Raw genomic sequence first — 26,065 nt, 5'->3', positions numbered from 1 at the left:
AGCTCTTACTTAAATCAGATTTTCAGTTTTAAGTAAAAAAAAAAAAAAACTTTTAAAAACCATTGGTTGATTATGAATTATCTAAGCATATACTTTGGTGGCAGTGATCTAAATCCAATATCATCTTTATTCCACTTAATAAAAATAAAATAACACATAGCTTTTTGGTGGCAGCACTAGACCTGCATGACTGCATCAAAATAAAATAGTTCTGAAGTTTGGAATATTCTTACAGAGATACAATTTTTGCCATACTGTGAAACATTTGATTCAAAGTAATTAAATTTCCATGATGAGAAGCTGGTAAAGGCCACTCCTCCCACCCACTGTAGTCAGGTTTGTACAGATGCGAGCACATTCAAAGTGAGAATTTATGTTTTTCAAGGATTTTGAGTGCAATAAATATGTCCATAATGAAAATAAATGAGTGTTTGGCTTAGTTACGCTTAGTTGGCTTTGAATAAAAATGTTTTTCTATAACATTCTTTTTTGCCTCGCCTGTTAAGAGTATTCATCCCTGCTGAAATATTCTACTACTTTATAAACATGTATTGCACTGTGTTAAGAGTGAAATCTGCTGCCTGCTTTCCTCCTCTGACGTACAAGCAGTGAATAAATTGTATATTCACTTTTGTAACTAAGTCAGGAGGTGGGACCTGACAATATTAATGGATCTTGTCTTTTATAATTCTCTTAGGCTATATTTCAGGCTGATTATGCAATCATTTCCTGTAGTGATAATTGATATTTTTTTCAGATTTTAGAGATGCCATTGTGAAACAGCTGAAATTCTTAATTCTTCTAAAATGAATTTAACACTTCACACACATTAAAACTAACTAAAAACTGAATGAAAGTGACTTGTATGATGGCTATAGAAATAATATTTTGTTTACTACCTCTAACTTTGCCAGGACTCCCTTAAACAGAGTTTTGTTTCTATTAAGTCAACTCAGCTGAACTTTCATTCTCTGGATTTAGACAAATTGCAGTAGGCTATTTCTCAACATCATTTAGTTACACAGTAATTCAGCATGTTTCACTAAATGAGCTTTTGTTTACCTAGAAAGAGAAGAGTCTATTGCAGATGCACCTGCCACTCAAGTGTCTTGCTTCATTAATTTCCCCTTTTCTAAAGCACAACTCTCATCTCACTGACCATGTCTGTTTAAATAAGCTGTCAATCACACAGCCAGCCCCTGAGCTACAATTACTCCCACATTTTTACATCAACATACAAGATGAGGGGAATTAAAAATACTTTGGAAGATGTGGATTCAGTTTGGTGCAAGCATCACAAACTGTCAGTAACATAAAGCGGAAAATTCAATTATTACAGCACAATTGAATGGGTCTGAATTAAACTTGTCTTTACTATCTATCTACTTAAGTTATTTGTTGAGGATCACTGGAACTTCTCAAGGAATATTAACACCCTAATTACTACATGGATTGATATAAATTTCACTGTGTGTTTATATGAGCCATTTGTCTCAATATGCCCTATAGGTTTGTATACATACAAAGAGTAAATGTTTCAGATATGATGACCCTATAATGACTTCTGCTTTAGTCCAGCAGATTAGCAATTTCAGAATTGAGAAAGCTCCTTTTTAAAGATTCAGTTCATAAAAAAGGCCACTAGATGGGGCCCAATTCAAATGAAAAAGTTTTAGGCCTAATTTAACTCTAAAATACCTTACACTAAATAGTACATGTTGAGAATTGGACAGTTTAACTTACACAGAAATCTTGGTCTAGCTCTATACACCCGCTAGCCTGATGCACATACAGAAGAGTTTTTGGAGTGCTGCCAAAATGCAAGACATCCATCAGTTTGCAATATTGGCGAGTGGACTCAATGTCTGTTACTCATGTACTACTAGGCCTTGGAATTTAGCCAACATAAAATACGTTTTGTGAATATGTGTTTTAATGGCATGATTATAGTATAGGATTTCATTATTTTGAAGACAATAATGATGAACTTATCCTAAATGATTATTTCGTTTAAACCTGTCCAACCCACTGGTAGGCCTTTAAATTAGGCTGAATCCGGAGTGCACTTTGGCGCTTTGTTCACATTAGGGCGCATGGAGACAGTGCACGGCACGTTCCTTGAGTCCCCGGTCATTAGCACCGCCCCGCATGCCTGAGCGAGCTGATCCTCGCCGGGTTAAAGTCGGGTTAAAGTCAGGTTAAAGCTCACATACACTCAGGTCGGCAGTGCGGTGTCTGTCCCGGGTCAGCCGGTGCTCGTCGGTGCAGATTGAGGCTCGGCAGCGGACAGGTACGTCCTCTGATCGTCATGCAAGTGAGGAGCTGCCACATTAGATGGTGCTGTTAGAAATCATTTGTATGGTATCCAACAAGATGTGATTTTGTAAATGTAACTTGGTTATGTATATTATTTATATATTTATATTGTTTATTTAGGCCTATAGCCTTATTATTTAGATTTACATTCAACTGTGCTATTAGTCATTATAAACTGGGCTACGTTGTTTTACACCAGTCTATTTACATGATAACGTGTAAAATAAGATACTTTTGTACTATGTACAACAAAGCCCATGTAAAGAAACTGACATAATAAAGTATAGCTCTTCATCCATCAACCATTTTGAGCGAAAAATCATAAATTAGTCCTTAGGGAGACAGACACAACGCAATTTGGACACCTAATAGTAATCATGAACTTTTTTTTTTTTTTCCATATGCCCGTTCTTCCACACTAGACAGGCCAAATGAAGGATTTTTATTTGTTAGATAAAGCATTAAATCAAGCTGTTTCTCTGATGTTGATATTTTAAACAGAAGTGATGATGATTCTCCTGCCTCTCCTCTTTATCGTCATCCTCTACCACACCCCTGTTTCTCTGCTGGAGTTTCGCTATCATAACAACCAGCAGATTAAAGAGTACCTGTATGAAGTCAACACAGCCAACCCCCACATCACACATCTGTACAGCATTGGCCAGTCCGTCAGAGGTAGTACTTTTGCTTAGTATTTGAATATGGGTCTGGCTTTCATGAACTTAGACTTTTAACTCAACAAAAACCCTGTATAATTTTTCAGAGAGTCTTATTTAGGCTCATCACAACTAATGATTAATGTTATCAGTTTCAGTTTAAATTTCATGAGAACACAAAACTCAGTAGGCCTTTATTTTTAAGTTTAGACTATCGTGTCCTTTGTGGCACAAAATCAAACCATTCAATATAATTCAACATCAGTAACATTATTTTTAGGGCCGGGCACGTTAACGCGTTAACTTTGCGTTAACTAATTAAGTCATTAACGCCGACAATTATTTTAACGCCGTTAACGCAGTTTTTATTATTTATTTATTTATTTTATTGTAAATGTCTGTTTCTCACTGGCTTTTATTTTGAAAAAAATCCACCGCGAGCGTTTCTTTAAGTTTGACGTCTTTTCTTTACACTTTTTTCTGACCACGTGAGATGCAACGTGCCCGAGCCTCCGCAAGCCGCGGAGTTCGGCCGCGGGCTCCGGCTCCGGCCGCGGACTCAGCCGCGGATTCAACCGCGGGCACCGGCTCTGAGCAGAGTTCAGTGTTGGAGTAACTGATTTACCCAGATACCACTGGAAGAAAAAATGTGATTGGTCCATTTCCTTTCCATTATATTAACCCTTTGTTTCCTAAGAAATATCAGTCCAAGTTTATAACACTGATCTAGAAATTATTACTAGTGTAGTGTTCATTACTCACAGCATAAAAAATATTCAATAAATATATTAGTAGTACAAACGTCCATTCAATATTTTTTCTTGAGCCTTCGCTGAATACCTTGAAGGCTCTGAGGATTCCCCTGTGAAAGAAATGCTGTTTGCACAACAAATGTATGGCTCTTTCATTTACATTTCCAATAAAAGAGCGCTATACTCTACTTTTTAATTCATTAATTGGTTTTGCGTATAACATGGGAACTCATGCGATTAATCACGATTAAATTTTTTAAATTTTTGCCCAGCCCTAATTATTTTCTTGATTGTATTTGATTCAGTGATTTTTTTCACAGACGTGCTCATAGGCCCTCCATAAGTACGGCTGACAAACCATCGGACCCAGTATCACATTTGACTGAAGTGTCAGGTGCTTATCACCATAGTAACACTGTCTCTGACAGTGTGATCATATAACGAGACTCTAGGCCAGGGTTAATTTAGTCTGGAACAACCTAATCCAACTAATCACTTATACATACAGACACACACTGCTAATCTGAGCTAATCTAGGGCACCAGATGGCCACTGTCCAAATTTGAATATATGTGAATGCGTCTTGTCGAGTCATTTTTCATGACTTACCTCATAGATTTTCATACCCCACCAAACAACCTGTTCACACCTCCCGTAGTTTACTCAACTGTTGTGTGTGCAAGCTCCAACATGTTTTTATCTATGTGCACCACTTTAATGCACATACTATCTGCAGTTTGTATAATAGTGAAAATGTCCCAGGAAACCACCACTTATTGAAACTGTAGTAAATAATATAGTATGACTTTCATATTTGTTCTGCTAATAAACAAATGTCTTATGTTTTCCTCAGGCCAAGAGTTGTGGGTGTTAGCATTGGGTGTCAGCCCTGGCCAGCACACCGTTGGAGTCCCAGAGTTCAAATATGTGGGGAACATACATGGCAACGAGGTGAGCAGACACACACACATACACACACCAATGCACCGGCCCCTCCCTGCTCACAGGAAGTGGGGCTAAAAGGGGACTAAAGAGATCAACAAAAGCCATTCAAACAGTCCACTCTATACATACTTTTGTGGTCAGAGAAAGACCCAGCCTGTTTGTGGGAGAAGGGCGACCATTAAAAATACACATGATAATGTGGTTTGATATAAGTAGTAGACTAAATAAAAATGAGTTTTAAACTCTGTATGCATTATACTGTTTGAGTTCGTCCCTAAACACAAATATTGTCTCTGTTAAAGGGGCACTAATTCTGTTCACCACTACAGTTAGTTGTAATGACTATAATTACAGATGTTTGTGACCATGCTGCAGTGATGTGAACCAAACACACAAGAGCCACTAATGCACATCTTTGCAGAGAACAAGGTATAGACTCCCCTGTTCCAACACAGCTTATTATATATTAAAAATGATGTTGCAAGTGTGTCTAAGAAAAAGTGAAAAAAAAAACCCACAAAAGTTGGGTGATCACTGTCTATGAAAGTCAGACGAAAATATCCTTAAATAGACACGTTATGGCTGGACACACACTAGTACACACAGAGTCAGTGGAGTGTGTCGTCACTCTGAGAAAACTCTCAGAGAAAAAGCTCCATTCACTTAGCCCCCCCTCCACACACACATACACACACACATACACACACACATACACACACACATGTTGGGTTTCTATACTTTTTTGGCACATTGTATTGACTTGCATTCATTTCCTGGAGACTTATCCTATCCTTAACCGCAGTTACTAGTTGCCTAATCTAAACCTTATCCTTCACCTTCACCTATTTTAATCCATATTATATCTTTTAACCACATTGTTGATCTAATATAGGATATATGCCATGGGGATTTTTTGTGCCCATAAGGGAGGCAAACCCAGTTGTTTGTACAGTTGTTTGTAATAATCAAGAATAATAATTCTTTGTTCAGCAGAGATTGTAGCCCTGAGAGAGTACAATCCAAATGTTTTTGGAGGGGGAGGAACCCTGGGCCTCCCTGGCCCTGCACAGAAAATCATGACAAAAAAGTATGCTATAAATACAGTACAGATAGAAAGAGATAATTTAGCATTTATGACCTCAAGATAAAATAGCTTTGTGCCCTTCTACTGTGTTTCTCACTGCATGAGTCACAACTCTTGGACTCTAATGATAAAACTGACAAAATTGACAAGAAACATATTACACTACATTTTAAGTAACACATTGCATATTAGATTTTCCAGTTAAAAAGACATTATGTGCTGCTCTACATATTTTACATAGTGAACATATGTGAGTTATACTTAATGAGAGAAATAACTGAACACATACTACAGTAAGATGTACCTTTTGTAACAGGTATAACAGGAATAGGTTGAATTTTTTGTGTGAAATAAGAAATGTACACAGACTCACCTACATGATCCTAACAAGACTCATCTTTTTGTAAAAAATGTGCTAATGTAATGGCTTCCAAATTTCAAGCCAGGACCACCAAAATTAAACACCTGGGAACCCCACAATCAAACGTCTATTGGCACTGGTAACTATTTTGAATGTAAACATGTAAAATCAGGTTTAATATGATGAGTTTTTTATTGTGTTCTTCATCCACATGATTTAACCCCTGGGCGGGTCCCAGGGCTAGTACTCAGAAATATACACGCAGGTTGTGGGTGTACCTATGTCATTCTGGTGAATACATATGTGACAGATCTTGTTTAGGAAGTTGGTTATTTCAGCTTCAGTTGACAGTTCCTGACATACTGTAAAGCTTGAATGTTTAGCTGCTCTTGTTTTTGTACTTGGCCAAACTGACTCTTAACACCATTTCTTTGTTTAACAGTATAATGCATATCAACTGTTTATAACATATATTAGTCCAAATGGAAAAGGAGTACAATAGAATTCATCAGTCAGTTGAGTTTGAACAAAGCTCTCCTGCATTACAAAAGAAAAGATACAAGAGGTTTAGATTTTAAAGAGCTGTATCCATTGATTCAGTTATATCCTTTATGTTCTGAAATAAAGAAGAGAAGGGTGTGCACTTTAGACCACAGCAGGATTCTGGAGGAGTGGAAAGAGGATAGAGGAACACACGGATGGCCAGAGGCAAAGCTAGTCCTGACGTGTGTGAGTAGTGCTCTTTGCACACGTACCTCTTCACCTTTCCCACCCTTCTCTTTTTCTCTGTCCTGAGTTTCCCATTCATGCACCAAGTGTCCGTACTCTCCCTCAACATGTCAGAAGAGCAACCAAAGGTCCATGTCCAGATTGTGTTTCCAGTCACAAAGCCTCGCAGCTTCACTTCCTCCCACACACTTTCCCCATGGAACAAGCAAACACACAGCAGCTGCTCATCAAGCTGCCATGTTGTGTTTGATTTATGATCTAGAAGAGGAAATGTGGATTTGAACATGATAGAAAAGTGTGTAATGGAGCCCTGATGATTATACTGTATTTTTTTAAGTTACATTCAAATAGGTAAGGCAAGGCAAGTTTATTTGTATAACACAATTCATACGCAAAGTAATTCAAAGTTCGTTCACATCACAATAGGAAATAAATATTAATATAGAAGAACATAGATAACCATTGTAAAAATTTTAAAAAGAGAAGAGTGCAGAATAAAATAATGTAATTCATAATCCCCTAAAACAAACTGTTTTGAGATTTGACCATTGTCAGGGAAGAGGCCTGTCTCACATAACAGGAAGACTGTTCCAGATTTTAACTGCATAAAACTGACTCCCCATGCTTTGTCCTGACTCTGGACACCAGCAGGAGGCCTGTCCCTGAGGTCCTCAGAGTGCGTGATGGATAATACGGCACTAACTTGTCAGAGATGTACTTTGGTACAAGGTCATGGAGAAACTTGTTTACAAGCAGAGCTGCCTTAAAGTCTATTCTCTGAGCAACAGTAGCCAGTGTAGAGATCTGAGCACAGGACCTTTGTGCTCATACTCCCTGGTTCTAGTCAGGACCTGAGCAGCAGTGTTCTAATGCAGCGAATAAAAAAGTTCAATATCTTTCTACAGGTTCTGGGCAGAGTGCTCCTGTTACATCTCATAGACGACTTGGTGGAGGGATATCGTAAAAATGAACCTTGGTCTTTGCAGTTACTGAACAGCACCCGAATCCACATCATGCCAACGATGAATCCAGATGGTTTTGACTCATCAGACACAGACTGCATGTACAGCCAGGGCAGGTACAGGCACACTGAACATTACAGCATAACACAGATGTTGCTCAGGGTGCTAAAAATATAAATGCTCAAAAACATGACATGAGCAAATGACTAAAACTTATACATAACACCACTATGGTTGACACATAAATCATTATTCTGCAATAATAATATATAACATGTTAACCATCAGGATTACCTTGTAAATCATATACTGGATGACTAACAAGTAACACACAGGAAAATATCTTCTTGGTTTGGTGTGTCACTCAGTGTGTCTCATGAACTGCATTTTTTTCATTCAGTTATACTCTATTTATTTTATTTATTGAATAGAGACAAATTAAGTAAATATTCCAGATTATAGCAAATGTACTAATTTCAATCCACCAATTTCCACAGGTAATACATAGTAGTTATTTATTTTACCATGCAGTTTTAGTGGTAGCCTACTTTTGATTTTGACTTTTTGCACAATCACTATTATACTATTAACGCCCAAAACATGTAGATTAACAGGAAAGCAGACTTCCACACATTGCTGATTCCTATCTGTCATACAGTTAAACACTGTAACTGAGCTAATTACACATTTGTTTTGACTTCATTTGTCTGGTCTGATTTTGGAAAAAACAGTAAACTACAGGCTCTGTACTTGCCAAATAAACTTGGTGGATATTATGTTCATGTTTATGTTTTTGTAGGTGCATACAAAGGGCTGCATTTGAGTTAAACTAGCACTACACAGGAAAAATAAACTGGGCGTTGATTTTTCACCTCCTCTCTGCAGCTTGTTGTAATACCAGACACTGAATATGATGTGCACTTCTTTAAGACACTGGCTCGTGGGAATTTATATATTTTTTATTATCTATTTTACTCTGCTGCTAATTTGCTAGATACTGTGGAAGATGGGGTACCTATGGACAATGGTTGCATAATCATAAGTCTAACAATTAATAGTTAAAATGATGATAAACTCTGAATATTTTTAAAATAATCTGATCTAATCTAAATGGTTTTGTTTGCTTGTTTGTTTGTTTGTTTGTTTGATTGTTTGTTTTGTAAATGGTTCACCATAGTAACAAAGAGTTTTTTAGGTTCAATCACAATGGAATTGACTTGAATAGGAACTTCCCTGATGCCTTCGCTGCTCAGGCGAGTGATGAAGACAAGAGAGAAGCAGAGGTTAGAAAACATCCTGAACTTTTGCCTTCTTCTTAAATTTGATAATTCCACATTAAGGCCTGATTTGACCCTTGTGTAGGTCCAAGCTGTGATAGGGTGGCTGCAGACTGAGACTTTTGTTCTCTCTGCGAATCTTCATGGAGGAGCTCTGGTGGCCAGTTATCCCTATGACAACAGTAATGGAGGTATACTTCACATGCCTACTGAAACCGCATGCAGAAGATACCTAATAACTGATATTCAAATATGAATACATGAATGGAAATCTGAAATCATTGTTATAAAAGACATAAATTATTTTATTTTTACAACTCAATCAGATAGTAAGATTGACAAGTCTAAAGGACATGTTGAGTTACAGAAATCAGATATTATGATTTTCTATTATTATTGTTTTTAATGCTGATGTTAGGACAGTTTGTAATAATGTAGTAATTCTGTAATGTTTATCACCATTTTCAGAGTCAGATTAGAATAAATTGCATTTTGTGTGTGTCCTTTTAAGGCAGTGAGTTAATAAACGGAGCAAGCGTCAGTCCTGATGATGATGTCTTTGTTCACCTTGCTAAGGTGTACTCCTACAACCATGCCTCAATGTACAAAGGGAATCGCTGTACGGAGAGTAGACCCTTCTTCAATGGTATCACTAATGGATACAAGTGGTATGCTCTTGCAGGTACATGAATTACTATAAAATAACTCAACTGAACAAAAAGTGTTGAATAAGATTTGATTCTTATTGTATATTGTTGCAGGTGGGATGCAGGATTATAATTATGTGTGGGCTCAGTGTTTAGAGGTAACTCTGGAAATATCCTGCTGCAAGTTTCCTCCTGTCAGTGAACTTCCTGCCATGTGGACAGACAACAGAAAAGCACTTCTTTCTTACATTCAGCAAGTCCATTTGGGTCAGTGAGAGTTTGAACATAATGGATGAATTTTTCTCTCACATTCTATCCTATTCATCACTTGTTCTCACTATTCTGAAACTTTCAGGGGTCAAAGGTCGTGTATTTGACAGCACTGGTGCACCAGTTCAAAATGCAGTCGTGGAAGTTGTTGGTCGCAGAAATATGTGTCCTTTTAAGACTAACCAACATGGGGAGTACTACAGGCTGCTCCTTCCTGGAAACTACACCTTTATGGTAGGTGCATTTGATCATACACTGACCCCCAGTGGCTATGGTTAATATTAACTATTGTCACTTTCTTGTGGTTAGGTGACTTACCCAGAGCATGAGGTGTTGACTGAAACATTGACAGTTCCGTATGGTCCAGATAACTACTCAGCGTTAAAACATGACTTCCTTTTAAAAAAAACTAAAACAACTCAACAACCTTCTTCTACAACAAGATACAATGTGACATGTAACACTGACCTAAATGCAGGTGCTGTCAGTGTGAGACTGCAGCGGACAGGCTTGGCTGTGGGAATATGCCTGGTCATGGTGACCTCATATATGGGCAAATGAAAACTGCTGATGAAGGAGCTGGGCACTCAGGCTTTAAGGTCACACTGCTGGGGTGTGTCCAACCAACATGAAACCCTCACAAAGACTTTTACACATGCATGGAGTTATACGAGGAATGAATGCTATAAATGTTCTTGTGTAACTTATGGTTTATTGTCAGTCTGAATAAACAAATTGTTCTTGAAATTTTGGCAAAAATTATGTATAGTCAAAGCAGCTTTATGTCTGTCGTGAGGGAGCACTGCTATATAATACCTCAGCGTACTAACTATGCCTAAACTAGAAGCCTTAAATCATTACAAATGTGTACAATTTTTAATGCTAACATGTTTGTATTTTTAAACTATATTTAAAGGCCATACTTTGAGACAAATATATGAAGTGCCCTAGAAATTATACTGTATATTTTGCTGTATGCATAGATTCAACATGTTTTTGCCAAATAAGGATATCAGCACTAAACTGCAATGCTAGTACTAGTTTACATGGTCTATGAGCATACATTTTACTCAGATGTATATATTTGACATCTTTTATTATATTTATTTACAGCTGCGTCATTAATACAATATTCTAATGTCCATGCACTGTCTGCTGTAGGCACCATTTAAAAACAACACAGTAGTCTTAAACATGTAATGCACTTCACAGAACAATAGTGCACAGAAGTGCATATGAAGTTGTCATTGTTTTGAATGTGACCACCTTAACTTGAATTTGAATTGTACTGCTCTGTATGCCAAACTGCAATAAAGATTTGCTTTGATTTTGTAATCTTCAGAACCAACCTTGCTTCATGCTGCTAGTCATAGATGTCATTCAAGTATGGTGTCTGGAATGCTTGTAAAAACAAAACAAACAAACAAAAATCTGTTAAATAATAAATGTACCACTGCTCAGTACACAAACTGATGAATTTGGATCTTTGATACAGTCAGGTTTCACAATATATTTAGCGTATAAGTGCTGGAACAATTGATTAGAATAATAAGGACTAAAATTGTTGTTTTGTTTTCATTGACAATATACCTTATTGGTAAATATTATTAATATTAAAAAGATCTGTCTCCATATTTCACCCTTTATTATAAAATGTACTAAAAAAAATTCTCTAGTCGGTTCATCTAAACAACAGCATTTAAACTGAACAAATCTCTCTGTCTCCAATGCCAATATCTACGTCATGAAGTCGATTTTTAAATTTTAATTCTAGAATCAGTCCGAGTTAACAAGTTACTTATGTTTTATTCATGACCATAACTTTAGTTTTGCTCAGGAGGAGTTCACTAATGCTATAATTCCCAAGTTTGATTCAAATCTGATAATGTTGACGCTTTATGGTAGGGGGCGCTATAGTGTTCACTTTTCATATACTTTATAGTGTATTACAATCAGGCCGTCATCAGGCATTAGTGATTAAAATCTTAGCACAATTGACTAAGCATGTCCGTGTAATCATTTTTAAACTTTTTGTGGGCGAAGTCTTTGCGCCTCTGCTGGTCAACGATGAAAAATACCCCATGTCCGTAATAAACTTTTTTTGCTTGTAATCATGCATAGAATTTATTTCCTGATTTTGCTAGTAATCCGATAATGTTGACTTTTCATGTTTATGCTAGGGGGCACTATAGAGTTCACTTTTATTAGATTTCATTACATTCACACCTGGATCACGCATTTGTGATTTGAATTTGAGCTCTCTAGCCTTGATAGATCCAAATTTGTTTTGGCAACAGCAAAGTTCTTCATAAGATGTCCCAGAGGGGAGGACAGATTTTTGGCTTGTTGCCATGGCAACACAGTGTTTGCTAGGGTGTGGGCTCCATTGTAAGTCATGGATATGTGTACCAAATTTTGTATGTCTACAACAAATATGCTACTTCATACAAATTGTCTAGGGGGCGCTATTCCACCCTTCTTTTTTTTTTTTTTTTAAATATATATATATATCAATCTATTCAGGGTCGGGGTGTCCACCCATGATGCAAGTTTGAGAGAAATTCACCAAAGTTTGTGCGATTTGGTGATTTTATCATTAAAGTGGAGAGTTTATGTCATCGCTATGGCAAAACTGCAAAAAAATATGGCATGGGTGTCGTTGACTTTTGTGATCAGGTTGGCAAAACTGAATTTTGGCTAAAATTTCTGAAAAATTGGAAAAACTAAATATTTTTCTCCCCATATTCAATTTTGTTTCAACCTGTAGGGGGCGACAATGCACCTTTTTTTTCATATGAGGGCTTTGGGCCAGGAGCAATTTTTAAAATTCTAAATTCACCTCATTGCTCAGAGACTGTACGACGTGTCAAAAATTTGGATACATTTTGATGCCCCACTCTTTGAGATAATGTGTACCAAATTTGAGCTTCTTCAGGTAAATGCCCTAGGAAGGGTGCATAAAAGTATTAATTCATCATTGCATTTATATAGCCAACACCCAAAGAGCTAGTTCATTGTTCACTCACTCCACACTCAGTGGTGGCTACTATTGTGGCTACAACTGCCCTTGGGCAGACTGACGAAAGCGAGGTTGCCAATCTGCACCATTGGCCCCTCTGACCACCACACTCATGCTCACACCCCTTTCTTACTGGGCAATGTAGGTGAAGTGTCATTCCTATGGACACAGAGTTTTTGCTGCTGGCACCCCACTGTGAGACCTGGTGTTCAATTTTATTGATTTTTGGAAATTGGAACTAGCCAGTGAGTGGGATGGTTAGGAGAAAAAGTTTCTGAAGTTTCTGATATGAGAACAATGTTCCGCTTTTTATATTAAACTATATATTTTCGGAAAGCACCCGCATTCCTACATCATGGCGAGGGTCCCAGGCAAATCACTTCCCATCAGTGCACTTACTGGCTACATATAAAAACTTCATTCTCTGTACTGGCGAACATGTACCAGCAGGAGTCAGTGTTGACTAAAATACAGAAATTATTCAATACACACTTTATTTCAGATAAAGAATCTGATATAAGGAGACTGTTCAAACTGACTGTTAAATATACTCAAACCTCTTAAATAACTTTAAATAAATAATAGGATATTGAGAATATTTAGCATAGTCACTTTACATCCGTAAAAGCACATTCTTACAGATTTCCTGGAAAGAATTGGCATATTTTGCATTTAATAAATAACATAATAATGTATACACCAGTGCAAACATATTTACGTACAGTCATATCCAATTGCAATTATATTATTCTAAAAAGTGTGAAAATTAAATTTTTTCCCTACATAATTTCTTTCCAGGAAACTGATAAATTAGTTTGCCAATGTTAGACATTTTTATATATTGTGATGTATACTTTTCAGAACTGATGCTAAATACACAGTTTGAAAAAAATATATATAATTTGTAATTGTCAATTTTAAAAAGAATACTATCTAAAGATATTGGTCTCAGTTGTTATTTGAACAACTATTTAAGAAAATGTGAAGATTTAAATGTCCCATTTTACAAATGCTAAAGCTGAGGTAAAAAACTAGGCTGGTTGCATTGGATTTAGTGCAAAATTATTTGTGGCCACTAGCTGAAGTAAGTCAGAATGACAGACTGGATAGGCATCCTGCACACTGGACACAGCTTGTTTCTCTTCTTCAGTTTTCTTGCACAAACATAACAGGACATGAGGTGTCCTGTTCGACCGTGGACTATACAGCCATTCTTCGGCCGTGACTGACAGATGAGACAGGGGTCCAGGCAGGAGTCTGGCAGCCTCCACTCTGCCGACACGTTGCGCTCCAGCTCAGGCACAGAAGTGACTCCAGAAGTCACTGGGGGTGAGCAGGGAAGAGTTTCTTGAGAGTCTGACGATGAAGGCTGAGAGTCGGTCCAAAGTTTCTCCTGTGAGAACGATGAAGAGGAGGGCAGTGAGGGGGATAGCTCCTGGGATGTTGGAGCAGAGCAGCTGGACTCTGGGACAGACAGTCGAGTCATCGAGAGACTGAGATGGTGGAGGGTTCTTTACCCTTTTACCATCAGGAACGTCAACCCCCTCATTTTCCTCATTATCAAAACCTTTAACATCAACAAGATCAGTAAACCATAAGAAGGGTGAAATAGTGATGTTCAATAAAACAAATATAAATCTTTACCTGGACTTTCTTTGGCCTCAGATTCTTTTGGCTTTGGAGGGAGCAGTTTGGGGCCAGAATCACATTTAACGGTCACTTCAGGCAGCCAGTGCTGCCGTAAGGTCCAGCAGCGCTGACAGTGCCTTGGGAGAGGTGGGTTCATCTCTTCACACTTTTCACATTTCCAGTAGTCCTACAAACAAACAAATGTTAAAAATGTAGGTAAACCACAACAACTAAAATGCACATGAGAAATTTCATCAGATACAGTGTTCAGCCTAAGCCTGACATAGCAGCCAATAATTATCATACCTAAGCACTCCCATATCTTTACATTTTAATATTTGTCATGTTATATATTTAGATCACCATGTTACCTTTTATTGTTTTTTGCAAATGCTATACTCACCAAAAACAACAAAAAATATTTAATAAATTTCAGTTAAATTTTTGATGCCCAGAGTCCCTCCTCCCTTTATTCCCCACACAGAAAGTCACTCCCCTTTCAGAGCACTATCACAACATAGCCAGCATTTCACTAATGAAACTACTGCACACTGCATCATGTTTGTGAAGTTGTATTGTATTCTTTTGTATCATGTTTTTGTTATTTATGGAAAACTGTTGTGCAAGAGCATGGGTGACGAAGCTGTGTGGGCTGAGCATTGCACAGAATTGCACTGCTAAATGTAAGGAGGGTTCAATTACAGAGATTGTTAGATTACGCAAACATGCATGGATATCATATAAAACATCTTTAGGCATGTTTTGATGAGGGAACAATGTTATAACAGCTCCATAAAGTTTTTTTTAACATAATAACCTCTCTTTAAAGTCAACATCATATTTCCCCAGGTACTTACAGCTTCACTGATTTCTGTGTCTTCATCAAAGGAGTCTTCTTCCTCAGCCTCAATGATTGTAACCTCGTAAACCTGAGCATTCACAATAAGGTGTTAAAAAGCTAGATGGCTTGAGTAATTACAATATCAAAGGACAGGCCACTATTATTGATAGTGATACCTGATCATCTCCGGATAGAGAAGCATCATCTTCATCATAGTCATCTGAATCAATGGATTCAACCTCAAATTCAACACTGAAGTTGTCACTGTCAGAATCTGATGCTGGAATTGTGACCTCTGATCTCTCTGACTAAAAATTTAACACATTTAAAGTGATCCTCAAACAAAACAATTTAATAATAAGTACATGTTTTGTATCAAATGTTAATAAAACTCACAGTGCTATGAGATTCTGATGAGCGGCTACTATGTCTGTCCCGTCCCCCTCCTAATCCACCAATCACACACCACGATAGGCTCTCATCAAACGTTAAAGAGTAGCTGTCAGATCTTCTCCTCTTTTTCCCCTCCTCCTCTTCCTCAGACTCGTCCTCCACATCTGCAGCCTCTGCGCTTTGAGAAGGACCTGTAGGTTCCCCACATGTATTCAGTTAATATGATTGTTACAGTCAAAAGGTTGTAATACTTGAAAAAACACAAACCTGGATCACCGCTCAGGAGTCTTCTCCTTCTTCTCCTCCTTCGCCGCCTGCTTCTGTCTAGAGACGATGTGCAACTTTCTGTCTCTCCCTAAAAGAAAAACACCAAGGTTAAAATTTAGTAAAAGTAACAAAAAAGTAAAAAATTACATATTACATAATAGTCACGATAAAATGCAATATAAATCGGTGAGACCAATCTGTCAGCGTTTGATATGCATGTCTTACCTCTGTGGTTTTGTTGGCCTCATTGCTGCTGTGCCCATCAGTTGATAATGAGTCTAAAAGCAAAAAAATGGGATTCAAACTATAGCAAAAAGGAGACTTATATTAATAATAAAAAGTAGAGAAAATAAATTGAAGATAATACTTAAAGTGTAAAACACTAAAATATTTAAGAGCAAGTTAACAATCATACCTTGACTCTTTACAGCAATCAGGTTCTTGGTGAGCATAGCAAACAAAGCACTGAAACAAATAAATTACAACAAAAATTAGCTCAAGTAGCCACAATTGAAAAAGCATTACATTTTTTTATTGATAATTATTGTACCGAGGTTCTTTGACTGAGAAACTTTCAACGCCCAGGACTCGCCCAAGTGCGTCCTGTGCACAGTGGACAATGTGCTGCTGCTTCTGGTCGTACAGCTTTTTCTGCATAATGTACTGTCCGAGATAAAACATCACCTGTTGAAAGGAAGAATACTGCACTAAGAAACTTGTTTTGACTGCATAAGTCTATTACACTGAGTTACTATATAGTACATTTTGTATATTGTTGCCAAGAAAAAAATCATGCTCTGGAAACTTAGGCCATAGGTCATAAAAATATAAAGACATCAGTGTCTTTTAATTTTGTTATGTATAAGAAAACCGTACCTCCTTCATGGTGAAAATGTCTTTAGTGGCACCAGCAAGTTGTAGTAATGACTGAAACTCTACCTTTGGTCTGACCTAAACACAGAATGATACATGTCAGTTAGGGATTTGCTTCTTCTTGTAAATCCAAAAAAATATGTCAGCAAGTATAAACTCTCACCAGTTTAGTGTCATCAGGGGTGTCTGAGCTGAAGTCCTTATCAGACATGGTTAAACAATTTTCTGTAGAACAAAGGTTTAGACACATTTTATTAATTATTATTATTACTATTTTATTTTTTACAGTGTGACCATAGTAACAATCAAGTCCTTATTATAGAAAAAAAAAGATTTCCATTCAAAGCAATGAAATGCTGCAATCATGTATACCTTAAAGAGACATTATATTGAAATATGTTGCATTAAAGTATACTGAATCTTTACTTCTTTCTCCAATGAACTGACAGTGGCATTTTACAACAACAAAAAAAAAAATCGACTGAGGCTGTCTTGATTACTTCATATTCACACACCTAGAACAAGCCAACATTTAAAAATAAAATGGATTCTTACCAGTGTTAACTCTACAAACAGCCCATCATGTGCAAGTAATGATAAAGTGCAGAGAGAAGAGAGGGCGCGCAGCATTGCAGCCTCTTATATTGAGCCTCAGACATGTCAGGACTAGACCAAGCGAGAGGACCTAGCCCAGTCTGACTGGGGCCTATCACCACTGAGTCAGCTGGGGTAGAAAACTATGTACACGTTACAACTGTACCAGCTGATTCAATCATTTGTTGACATGCCAAGACTAGTCTTTGGTGACTCATCAAATTATGCATAGAATAAAAATGCAAAATAATAATAATAATAATAACACTGCTTTGTGAGCTCTTCATAGGATAAAAGCAAATGTGAAAGAGGGAACCATAAACAAATGCTGATGATGTTACTGATGACTTATATTACCTGGTCCTTCATCACTTACACCACTGATACACCAAAACATAAATGAGTTTCAATTGGAACCGTGTACTGAGAGCACTGAATGTGATCAAAGGAATCATACATACATACATACATACATAATTATTATGATTATTATTGTTTTTCTTGTTTATTTTTTATTTATTAATTTTTTACTTATATAGCGCTTTTATAAACACTCAAAAGACACTCAAAGAATTCAAAATAAAATGTAAACAAAACAATTACCGTCACATGTCCAGTGACCCTTTAGTACAGCACAACCTTTGGGCATATTGACTTTGCTTTTGAACAGAAGCGTGAATGTCATAATGACTAGTTCAGAAACAGATGACACATACTGCCCTGTCAGCTGGTGAACACACACTTAACACTACACAAACACGGACAAAATATGCCCGGACTTGTTCCACTAGCCCCGCTCTTCGTGTACGGTCTGGAGTTTCACTACAAGCAGGTCTAGAGGCAGAAAACATGGATAGAGCAGCTCTTTAATCACGTAGCTAAATAAAATCTTAAGTATTTCGAATAATGAAACCATTTTTTTTTTCATAATTCAGATTTCAGAGTATTTTAATAGCACTTTGTAAAATAAGCGACATCGCAGTAGCGCCAAATATTTAAATTGCAAATTAAATAGCATGCATACGCACACACTGATACAAAACACATTTAATTACTGGGATAACGCTATTTAAAAGTGTAACAGACTGCATCGTGTATAATTTCGGAACTTCACAGCCTGGGACGAAAAACATTTCGACGAAGAGTATTAGCCTTAATCCGATCACTCGCAACATACCAGTACAGAAACTTTTTAGAGAAAGCTGTAAAAAATTATACTTACTAAGTGGAAATTTCAGGAGAAACGACAAAGATTTGGGGTGGCGGCTTCGTTTGAGGTCTATGTTTGGGGTTAACCTGGGTGAAAGCGGCTGGAAAACACGAGGTCTGCGGCCTACTGCACTTGCGAGAGCAGCTAACCCTAGCTAATGAGCTCGTAATACAAACATGTTAAGTCTGTTAAGGTATCGAGTAGTTTAGTCCATTTTGTAAATTAAATGTAACCACAGAAAGTTCGGTGCTTACATAGCTGGCTTAACTTGGTAATATCACAAATCACACCACAACAGTCATGTTAGCATCTAACGTTAGCAACGGACTGTTTACGTCTTCGCCCCTTCATGTTTTGAACAGCGCCCTCTCTGGCGGTGTGACAAACACACACTTTGACAGAATCATGAAGAAGGCCAGTAACCATTGTTAACCATTAACCATATTATAGTTCTATGAGAGTGCAGTTTCACAGTATTGAACATAATCATTATTGATTATTATATATTGCAGTCAACCCAGTATCATGACATTGCAAAGGTGACATTACATTATTTTAGGATGCCAGACTATTACAAAAGTACTATTATTTGTTGTGTAACAATAATGTAACATCATATACAAATTTGATAATGGGCATTATCACAAATACAAATTCCAAAATTGGACTTTAAGTACCTTTTCCAATGGAATAATTCATTTGAAAATAGTATCAGTAGTCCCAGACTTCTTTACCCCAGACACTTCATCCAGCGGTATCCCAAGGCTTTCTCAGGCCAGTTGAGAGACAGTCCCTCCAGCGTCCTGGGTCTTCCCCAGGGCCTCCTCCCGGTCGGACATGCCCAGAACAAATTCCGAGGAAGGCGCCCAAGAGGCATTCGGAACAGATGCCCGAGCCACCTCAGGTGGCTCCTCTCGACGTGGAGGAGCAGCGGCTCCGCTCCAAGCTCCTCACTGTATCTCTAAGGGAGCGCCCAGCCACCCTGCACAGGAAACTCATTTTGGCCGCTTGTATCTGCAATCTTGTCTTTTTGGGCATTACCCAAAGCTCATGACCATAGATGAGGGTAGGAACATAGATTGACCGGTAAATCAAGAGCTTTCCCTTTCAGCTCAGCTCCCTTTTCACCACAACAGCTCAATACAGCGACCGCATCACTGCAGACGCTGCACCGCCTGTCAATCTCACACTGTCCTTCTCTCACTCATGAACAAGACCTTGAGATACTTGAACTCTTCCACTTGAGGCAGGGCCTCTCCACCCATCCAGAGAGGGCAAGCCACCTTTATCTGGCTAAGAACCATGGTCTCAGACTTGGAAGAGCTGATCTTCATCCCAGCCAATTCACATTGCAGGTCCCGGTTCGATGGAGGAAGTGTGTGAGTCCCTGTTTAGACTGCTGCCCCCACGACCCGGCCCAGGATAAGAAGAAAATGGATGGATATTTGTAGTTCTATAGAGATGAAAATTCTGTTACCTCTTTGTCCAGTTTTAAATAATAGATTATTCTTGTGATGATGAAACATTTTATTTTTGTATATATACAAACATAAGAACAGCACAAAAAAGCAAGTTCAGGACTGCAATTCATAGCCAAGAGGATCAAATCCCCGGTCCAGCAATGACAGTGAGGACTCTCGCAGCTTTTGCAGGAACCGTCTTAACTCCTCTTTGGAGAAAACCTTGGGATAAACAAAATAGAGAAAATGTAATGAAATGGGAGCTTTAATGATCAAAAGTTATTCATTTCCTACCTGGTAAAGGCAATGCTGATCAGAGGAGATAATGTCAACTAGTCTTAGAGCCTCTTGATGCCTGGAGGAGTTCTGTAACACACTCAGCAACAGGAAACTCAAACGCGGAAGGCAGAGAGAACGCAGTGCCACCATCTGGTGGCTGCGCTCTGAATCCTGTTCTGCATCCTACAAACAAGTGACAAAGAATTGCATTTTGAAAACTGCACTGCAGAACAAATACAACATGCATGTAAAGTATGTTTATGTAAAAAAAAAAAACCTGTCGACAGTCGACCATCCATCCTCCATCAACAAATAACAGCACATTGTAGATTCTTTCTTTGACATCTTCAGTTAGAACATCTAGGCGACAGGACCAAGCATCATATGCAGCCTTTAGGAGAGAGTACATCACTATGAAGTCATGAATTTGCATGAATCCAATGCACAGCTGCTTTTGAGTAGACATTTTCACTACCTGATATTCTTTCTCCCTCATTTCATTTGCCACTTTCTCAGTGAATTTGGCCTCTGGGGCAGGTGCTGGCTTTTGGGGAGCAGAGCTACTGTGACTGAACCAGTCAGTAAATGCTTCATGAGCTTCCTGTTAAAAAGATCAACAAACAATACTTTCAAACAGTCAGTCATCTGTGACATTATTAGTCATGTTCATACAGAACTAACCAGGTAGGCTCTAATGCACAGGTGTTCTCTGATGGCATTCTCATCTTCAGCTGGCATTGTTGCATCACTGACTGCGGTCCACTGGCTGTAAATCTTTTTCATTGAATCCTCCGGCACTTTAGAGAACACTGCCTTGGCACCATCATGCTTCTGCAGAGCTAAGACACAAGATAACTCATAAGAAATGTCCAGTTGATTTAACTTTGAACCCAAAAGTCTAATCAGGCCCATACCCAGAAACTTCCTCATGATGGCATTGGATTGCTTTAGGGCCTCAGCTCGGTGTGCCGGATCAAACAGTAGCCAGTCAATGACATCAATCTTCTTTTGATCCTCCTGTTTAGAGCATCATATAATTTCACTGATGTTTATCTTAAGTTAATAAGTTAAAAGTGTTTGTATTGACAAGAATATTTCAAGAATATGGCAGGCATTTTTTTTTTATTAATTTTTAATTAATTTAATTAATCTTTTTGTAATTAATATGTATACAGCAATACTGATAGGCATACCTTTGTAGTTCCAGTCTCCAGTGTTTGGCTGTGATGAGTAAATTCAGTTTCATCTCTCTCTCTCACATTTTCAACCACAAGTTTAGTAATTGCAGTAATATCCAGGCCTAAAAAACAAACAAAATTATTTTTGTATCCTCTCACCTTCAAGTGGCTTACCAGAGTATATCTCACCTGCGTCAGTTCCAAGTTCAAGACAGCGAGGTCTAAGCTCTGGTTGGGTGATGGTTTCCAAAAATGAAGCATACTGCACTGTGGCAAGGTCAGATGGGAGTTGGCCAACATAGTTAGCCACAAGCTCTATTTGCTGATCGTGAATCAGCAGGGACACATAAGATGTCAGTACATTCACACACACCTCCTCCTAAGAAATATCAGGAAAATACTTTTGGTTAGAATGCAGAATTTGCCATATGGTTAAAATCACTGTGTTTACTAGTTGAAGCAGAGCATAGAAGTTTTAAATTAATTTGCTTTGAACTGTACCTTAAGTGCTAATCCAAGAGAGCGGAAAAACAAAATGACATGGGTCATAAAACGCAGTAGATGAGATGGTATGGGTTTGGCAGCATTCAGCCACTCAGAAAACTCATCCAAAAGACCTAAAGATAGATATTTTCACTTGTTAATTTTCACTGAGCATTAATTTATGAGAAAACTTTGAGACAAACCATCCAAATCTCCAAGGATGATAAACTTCTGAATAATGTGATAATGCTCTTTGGTCTCCTCCAAAACCCTCTGTTCAAAGAAACATGTGAACAGTTTTGGCAAGTGTTCAAATGTATTATATGTATTTAAGATTCAATCAAAAATGTACCTTGGACTCAGAGGCTTGAAGTTCCTCAAATACCTTTTCCATTGTCCAGCTGACAAATAGAGAGAACAGAATTAACTTTAATAAACTAATAACAATAGTACACTCAGTTTTATGGGCTATACATACTTTGCTTCAAGGTATTCACGTGGCAATGTCTCGACCTCCTGATGAGCCATGCCTGATGACATCAAGTCTTTTTCAACCAATGAGTCAACCATCACTCTGAAGTGTGCCCAAACATAATCTTCCCAAGACTCACACACTGCCAGGAGCTAAAATAAAGCATATTTTTAGCAAATGATTTTAAAATAAAACACAAATTCTTTTTATTCAACTTTAAAGATGTATTACCGGTTTCAAATTTCCACTTAGGCTAGCATAGATTGCTTTCTCATATCTGTTTATCTGCTCCTAAAATAATAAAATATAATGCATAAATTAATTGAACATAGTATAATGAGAAATATATTGCAAACAATAATAAGAAAAATATAATAATGTAACAGACCAATAAAAGGGAAATTTAATACAATAAAAAAATCTAAAGTACAACAGGTTGAATGAAATGCATATTACAATACCTCTTCAGCCATTCTCCAGCAACATGCCTTCCAGATACCCCTTTGGGGATTTCCTTCAACGGGCTGGAGTTCTAAATTAACTAAAATGTGTAGATAATGTTGTAACAATAGTGAATGGAAAAAACAACAGAACCATTGCTGTAGGTATGACAAAAATGTGCGCTTCACTTCAATGTCGTTTTAATATAGCAATACCTGAGGTGAGGTTTGGGTCATGGTAAAGCTTCCAGCCCTCTAGAGTTGCTGCACGCCAAGCCTGACCGCAGCGCTTACACAGCCTTTGAGCCTAACACACGAAAAAGTGGGAAATGCACCCATATCAGATTAAAGGTTACAAGAGTTCCATCATGACCATAATTTTGAATTCTGTATCTAAAAGTGTGATGAAGTGGGACTGTTGTCACAGCAATTGACAATTGTTTGACTGTGCAAACTCTATATATATATATATATATATATATATAACTCTAAAAATAACTTACTTGAATACCAATATCTCCCATTACCTCTTTTGTATAAAGTCTTAACACATTATATAGGATAAGTTACAAGTCGTCTTCATACCTCGTCAGTCATTCCTGCTCTAATGAGAGTGAACAAGTTCTTCAGCAGTCGAGCATCATCTTCTCTGTCCAGGTCAGCCAGAGGGCGTTGCTGACGAAAAGATGCGTCTGGATCCTGATAAAGTACACAAATAATTCAAATATGTGAACACATGATTATTTACTGACCAAAAACATTTCTTACCAGCTCAGTAACTAGAGGAACAGTCATTGTTGTGCCACTTTTTCTCCTCATCTTTAACGAATGGAGTGTGTTCTCCCTAGGATGTTCATACACAAGATTTTGGTGGTTTTAATGACATACCATGATATGTTTTTACAACAAAAAGATAAACTTACCAACAGACATTCTTTGCATAGTATTCAATATTGTCAGAAAAGTCTCCAATTTGATCTTTGGCAATGCTTTCTAACCAGTCAACCACAAGCTGCGAAAAAACAAAACACATTATAATGAACTGTGAAGAAGACATTTATGCAAAAATGTGATGTGATTTTACTTTAAAAAAAAATTTAAAAAGTAAGACCCCAGTCTCAACTCTTTACCTGACTTTGTCGTATTATGGCATCTCGCTGAAACAGCTGTTGAACCACAACTTTTTCACTCTCACTGGGAATCTAAAAAGAAATAACTAGACCTTACTAGAGAGCAAAGGCAACAAAAAGTATCATCTTTGACCATAAATGTCACCATGTGCAGCAAAAACAAAATAGTTTGAAAAGTGGGTGTCAAAAAAGTCTTGAATGAGTTTCTTACACCTATATCCATCATGACGTCATCTTCAAGAGCCAACTGGACCCGATCTCTGGTGAAATGAACAATAATGTGATGGTGGTGATTTAAATAAAATTAAAAAATTAATGATGATGATAGGATTCGGGGCTCAACATACTTGTATAGTGAGTTAATAAGCCTCCACGTACAATTTTCCTGTTGCAGCAGCCACCTTACACCTGCTGTTTTACTGTTCTGACCCGCTCGGAGGACCACAGACTGAAGCACATCTACCTGCAGCAGAAAAACATTAGAGGTGCAATACTGACAAAAAATACTTAAGTACAAGTACACAAAAACTACAACCTTGTCCTGACAGAGAGCTTGATAATCCTCCAACAAGTCAAATACTGCAGACAAAGAATGTTTCTGGAAGGAACTGAGGAAATCTGAAAATAAACTAGCTGCAGCTGAAAACAAACACACCGTATTATAAAAGCCACCAAAATCACACTCACTTGACAGAATAGTGCATTTACCGGTCTCTCCAGGGTCATCCTCCTTTAGTAGGGCAGAGCCAAGATTTGTAATGTCATCTGTGAAGAAACTAGTGTTTTCTAATCCAGACACAGGGGAGATGTACATGCTGTTGGTCCAATCACTGTCATCTAAATTCTAAGAATGCAACAGAGTAATATTTGAGTCTGAGTAATCATCTTTCTATTAATTGTATTGTCTTTGCCTTACCAAACTGCTCAGGGCACCTCTGGGAGTGTGTGCGTATCTGGGAGTACGACCTCCAGGAGCCAAAATGGAAGAAACATCTGGGACCCTAGGAGTTACTTCAAAAGAAAAATATCAATTAGTGATGATATTCACAACATATAGTATGGTATGGGTTTAAGACGTACCTGCCTGCCTATACAGAGAGGCTGGGGTATTCTTCAAAAGGGAACGAGCTGGGGTCACTGCTGAAGCAACAGGGCTTCCCGGGGATGGAACTAAACAGCCGCTTAGGAAAATTAAGCACAAGCACTACATAAAGAAAATAATGCATGAGGTTCCCACTTAATGAATATACAGTAGTATCTATATGGCACCATTAATGTCCATGTATAACCATAACACTTAAATGAGAGATGAAACATAATTTAAGGATACAGGCCACCTTTTTTCTTCTTCGGCGTGCAGCAACTGTCACTTCATCATCTCGGACCACTGGTGAAGGCAGCTCACTCTGACCCCTGAAAAACAACAGCACAAAACCCGAACCGCGTTAAATAACAAGAGCATCCTTATAACTGAAACAAGTTTAGCAGCGGTATTAGCATAGTTAGCCCAACCTAGCAAAAATCAAGTGCGTACTCTAACATGAAATAGGCTGATGTCCCACCATAATCATAACACATGTCACTAACAATTAGAGAAGTAATTGTACTTAAAACGAGAATTAAAATCTAGTTTGTTTGTTTGTTTTTACCAGTCCATTCTGTTAGTTCCCGCTTCACGAGGTTTTGTACACTGTCTTCTTCGTGTGGGTTTTATTGAACATTTTTTACGAGTTTATAGTGCAGCTGCGCCCTCCGGTGGACCGTATGTTAAACATTCATAAATAAATGTACAAACTAG

The 26,065-nt window shown here is 37.8% G+C and overlaps 3 protein-coding genes across 3 annotated transcripts; 1 reads left to right on the top strand and 2 right to left on the bottom strand.

Moving 5' to 3' along the window:
- Nucleotides 1–2,211: 2,211 nt before the first annotated feature.
- On the top strand, nt 2,212–10,569 carry cpm (carboxypeptidase M). Its single transcript, XM_020926756.2, has 10 exons — nt 2,212–2,290; nt 2,818–2,991; nt 4,578–4,675; nt 7,749–7,921; nt 9,001–9,088; nt 9,168–9,273; nt 9,594–9,764; nt 9,844–9,996; nt 10,085–10,233; nt 10,309–10,569. The coding sequence occupies exons 2-10, from the start codon at nt 2,823–2,825 to the stop codon at nt 10,558–10,560; spliced, it is 1,359 nt and encodes a 452-aa protein (XP_020782415.1). The 5' UTR covers nt 2,212–2,290; nt 2,818–2,822; the 3' UTR covers nt 10,561–10,569.
- Nucleotides 10,570–13,495: 2,926 nt separating this feature from the next.
- mdm2 (MDM2 proto-oncogene) lies at nt 13,496–19,184 on the bottom strand. The gene is given in 13 exon segments (XM_020926517.2): nt 13,496–14,498; nt 14,500–14,585; nt 14,663–14,834; nt 15,505–15,576; nt 15,665–15,796; nt 15,885–16,072; nt 16,149–16,236; nt 16,374–16,426; nt 16,564–16,613; nt 16,699–16,832; nt 17,025–17,099; nt 17,185–17,246; nt 18,838–19,184. Coding segments are annotated over 12 exon segments (1,503 nt in total). The 5' UTR covers nt 17,233–17,246; nt 18,838–19,184; the 3' UTR covers nt 13,496–14,093.
- Nucleotides 19,185–20,328: 1,144 nt separating this feature from the next.
- On the bottom strand, nt 20,329–26,041 carry nup107 (nucleoporin 107). The gene is made up of 27 exons (XM_055153247.1): nt 25,917–26,041; nt 25,598–25,680; nt 25,348–25,437; nt 25,184–25,278; nt 24,976–25,111; nt 24,803–24,906; nt 24,615–24,730; nt 24,479–24,527; nt 24,268–24,339; nt 24,061–24,149; nt 23,906–23,981; nt 23,723–23,836; nt 23,354–23,444; nt 23,159–23,238; nt 22,929–22,988; nt 22,704–22,849; nt 22,578–22,626; nt 22,429–22,498; nt 22,244–22,359; nt 21,932–22,121; nt 21,758–21,864; nt 21,479–21,581; nt 21,246–21,403; nt 21,040–21,165; nt 20,842–20,955; nt 20,580–20,747; nt 20,329–20,507 (listed from the first exon to the last, which is right to left on the bottom strand). The coding sequence occupies exons 1-27, from the start codon at nt 25,922–25,924 to the stop codon at nt 20,400–20,402; spliced, it is 2,718 nt and encodes a 905-aa protein (XP_055009222.1). The 5' UTR covers nt 25,925–26,041; the 3' UTR covers nt 20,329–20,399.
- Nucleotides 26,042–26,065: the final 24 nt, after the last annotated feature.

This window comes from Boleophthalmus pectinirostris, unplaced genomic scaffold (assembly GCF_026225935.1).
Source record: "Boleophthalmus pectinirostris isolate CB_2022bp ecotype Guang Dong unplaced genomic scaffold, ASM2622593v1 HiC_scaffold_18, whole genome shotgun sequence".
Classification (NCBI taxonomy): Eukaryota; Metazoa; Chordata; class Actinopteri; order Gobiiformes; family Gobiidae; genus Boleophthalmus; species Boleophthalmus pectinirostris.
The sequence above is the reverse complement of the archived record's forward strand: the minus strand, read 5'-3'. Positions and strand labels throughout refer to the sequence as shown.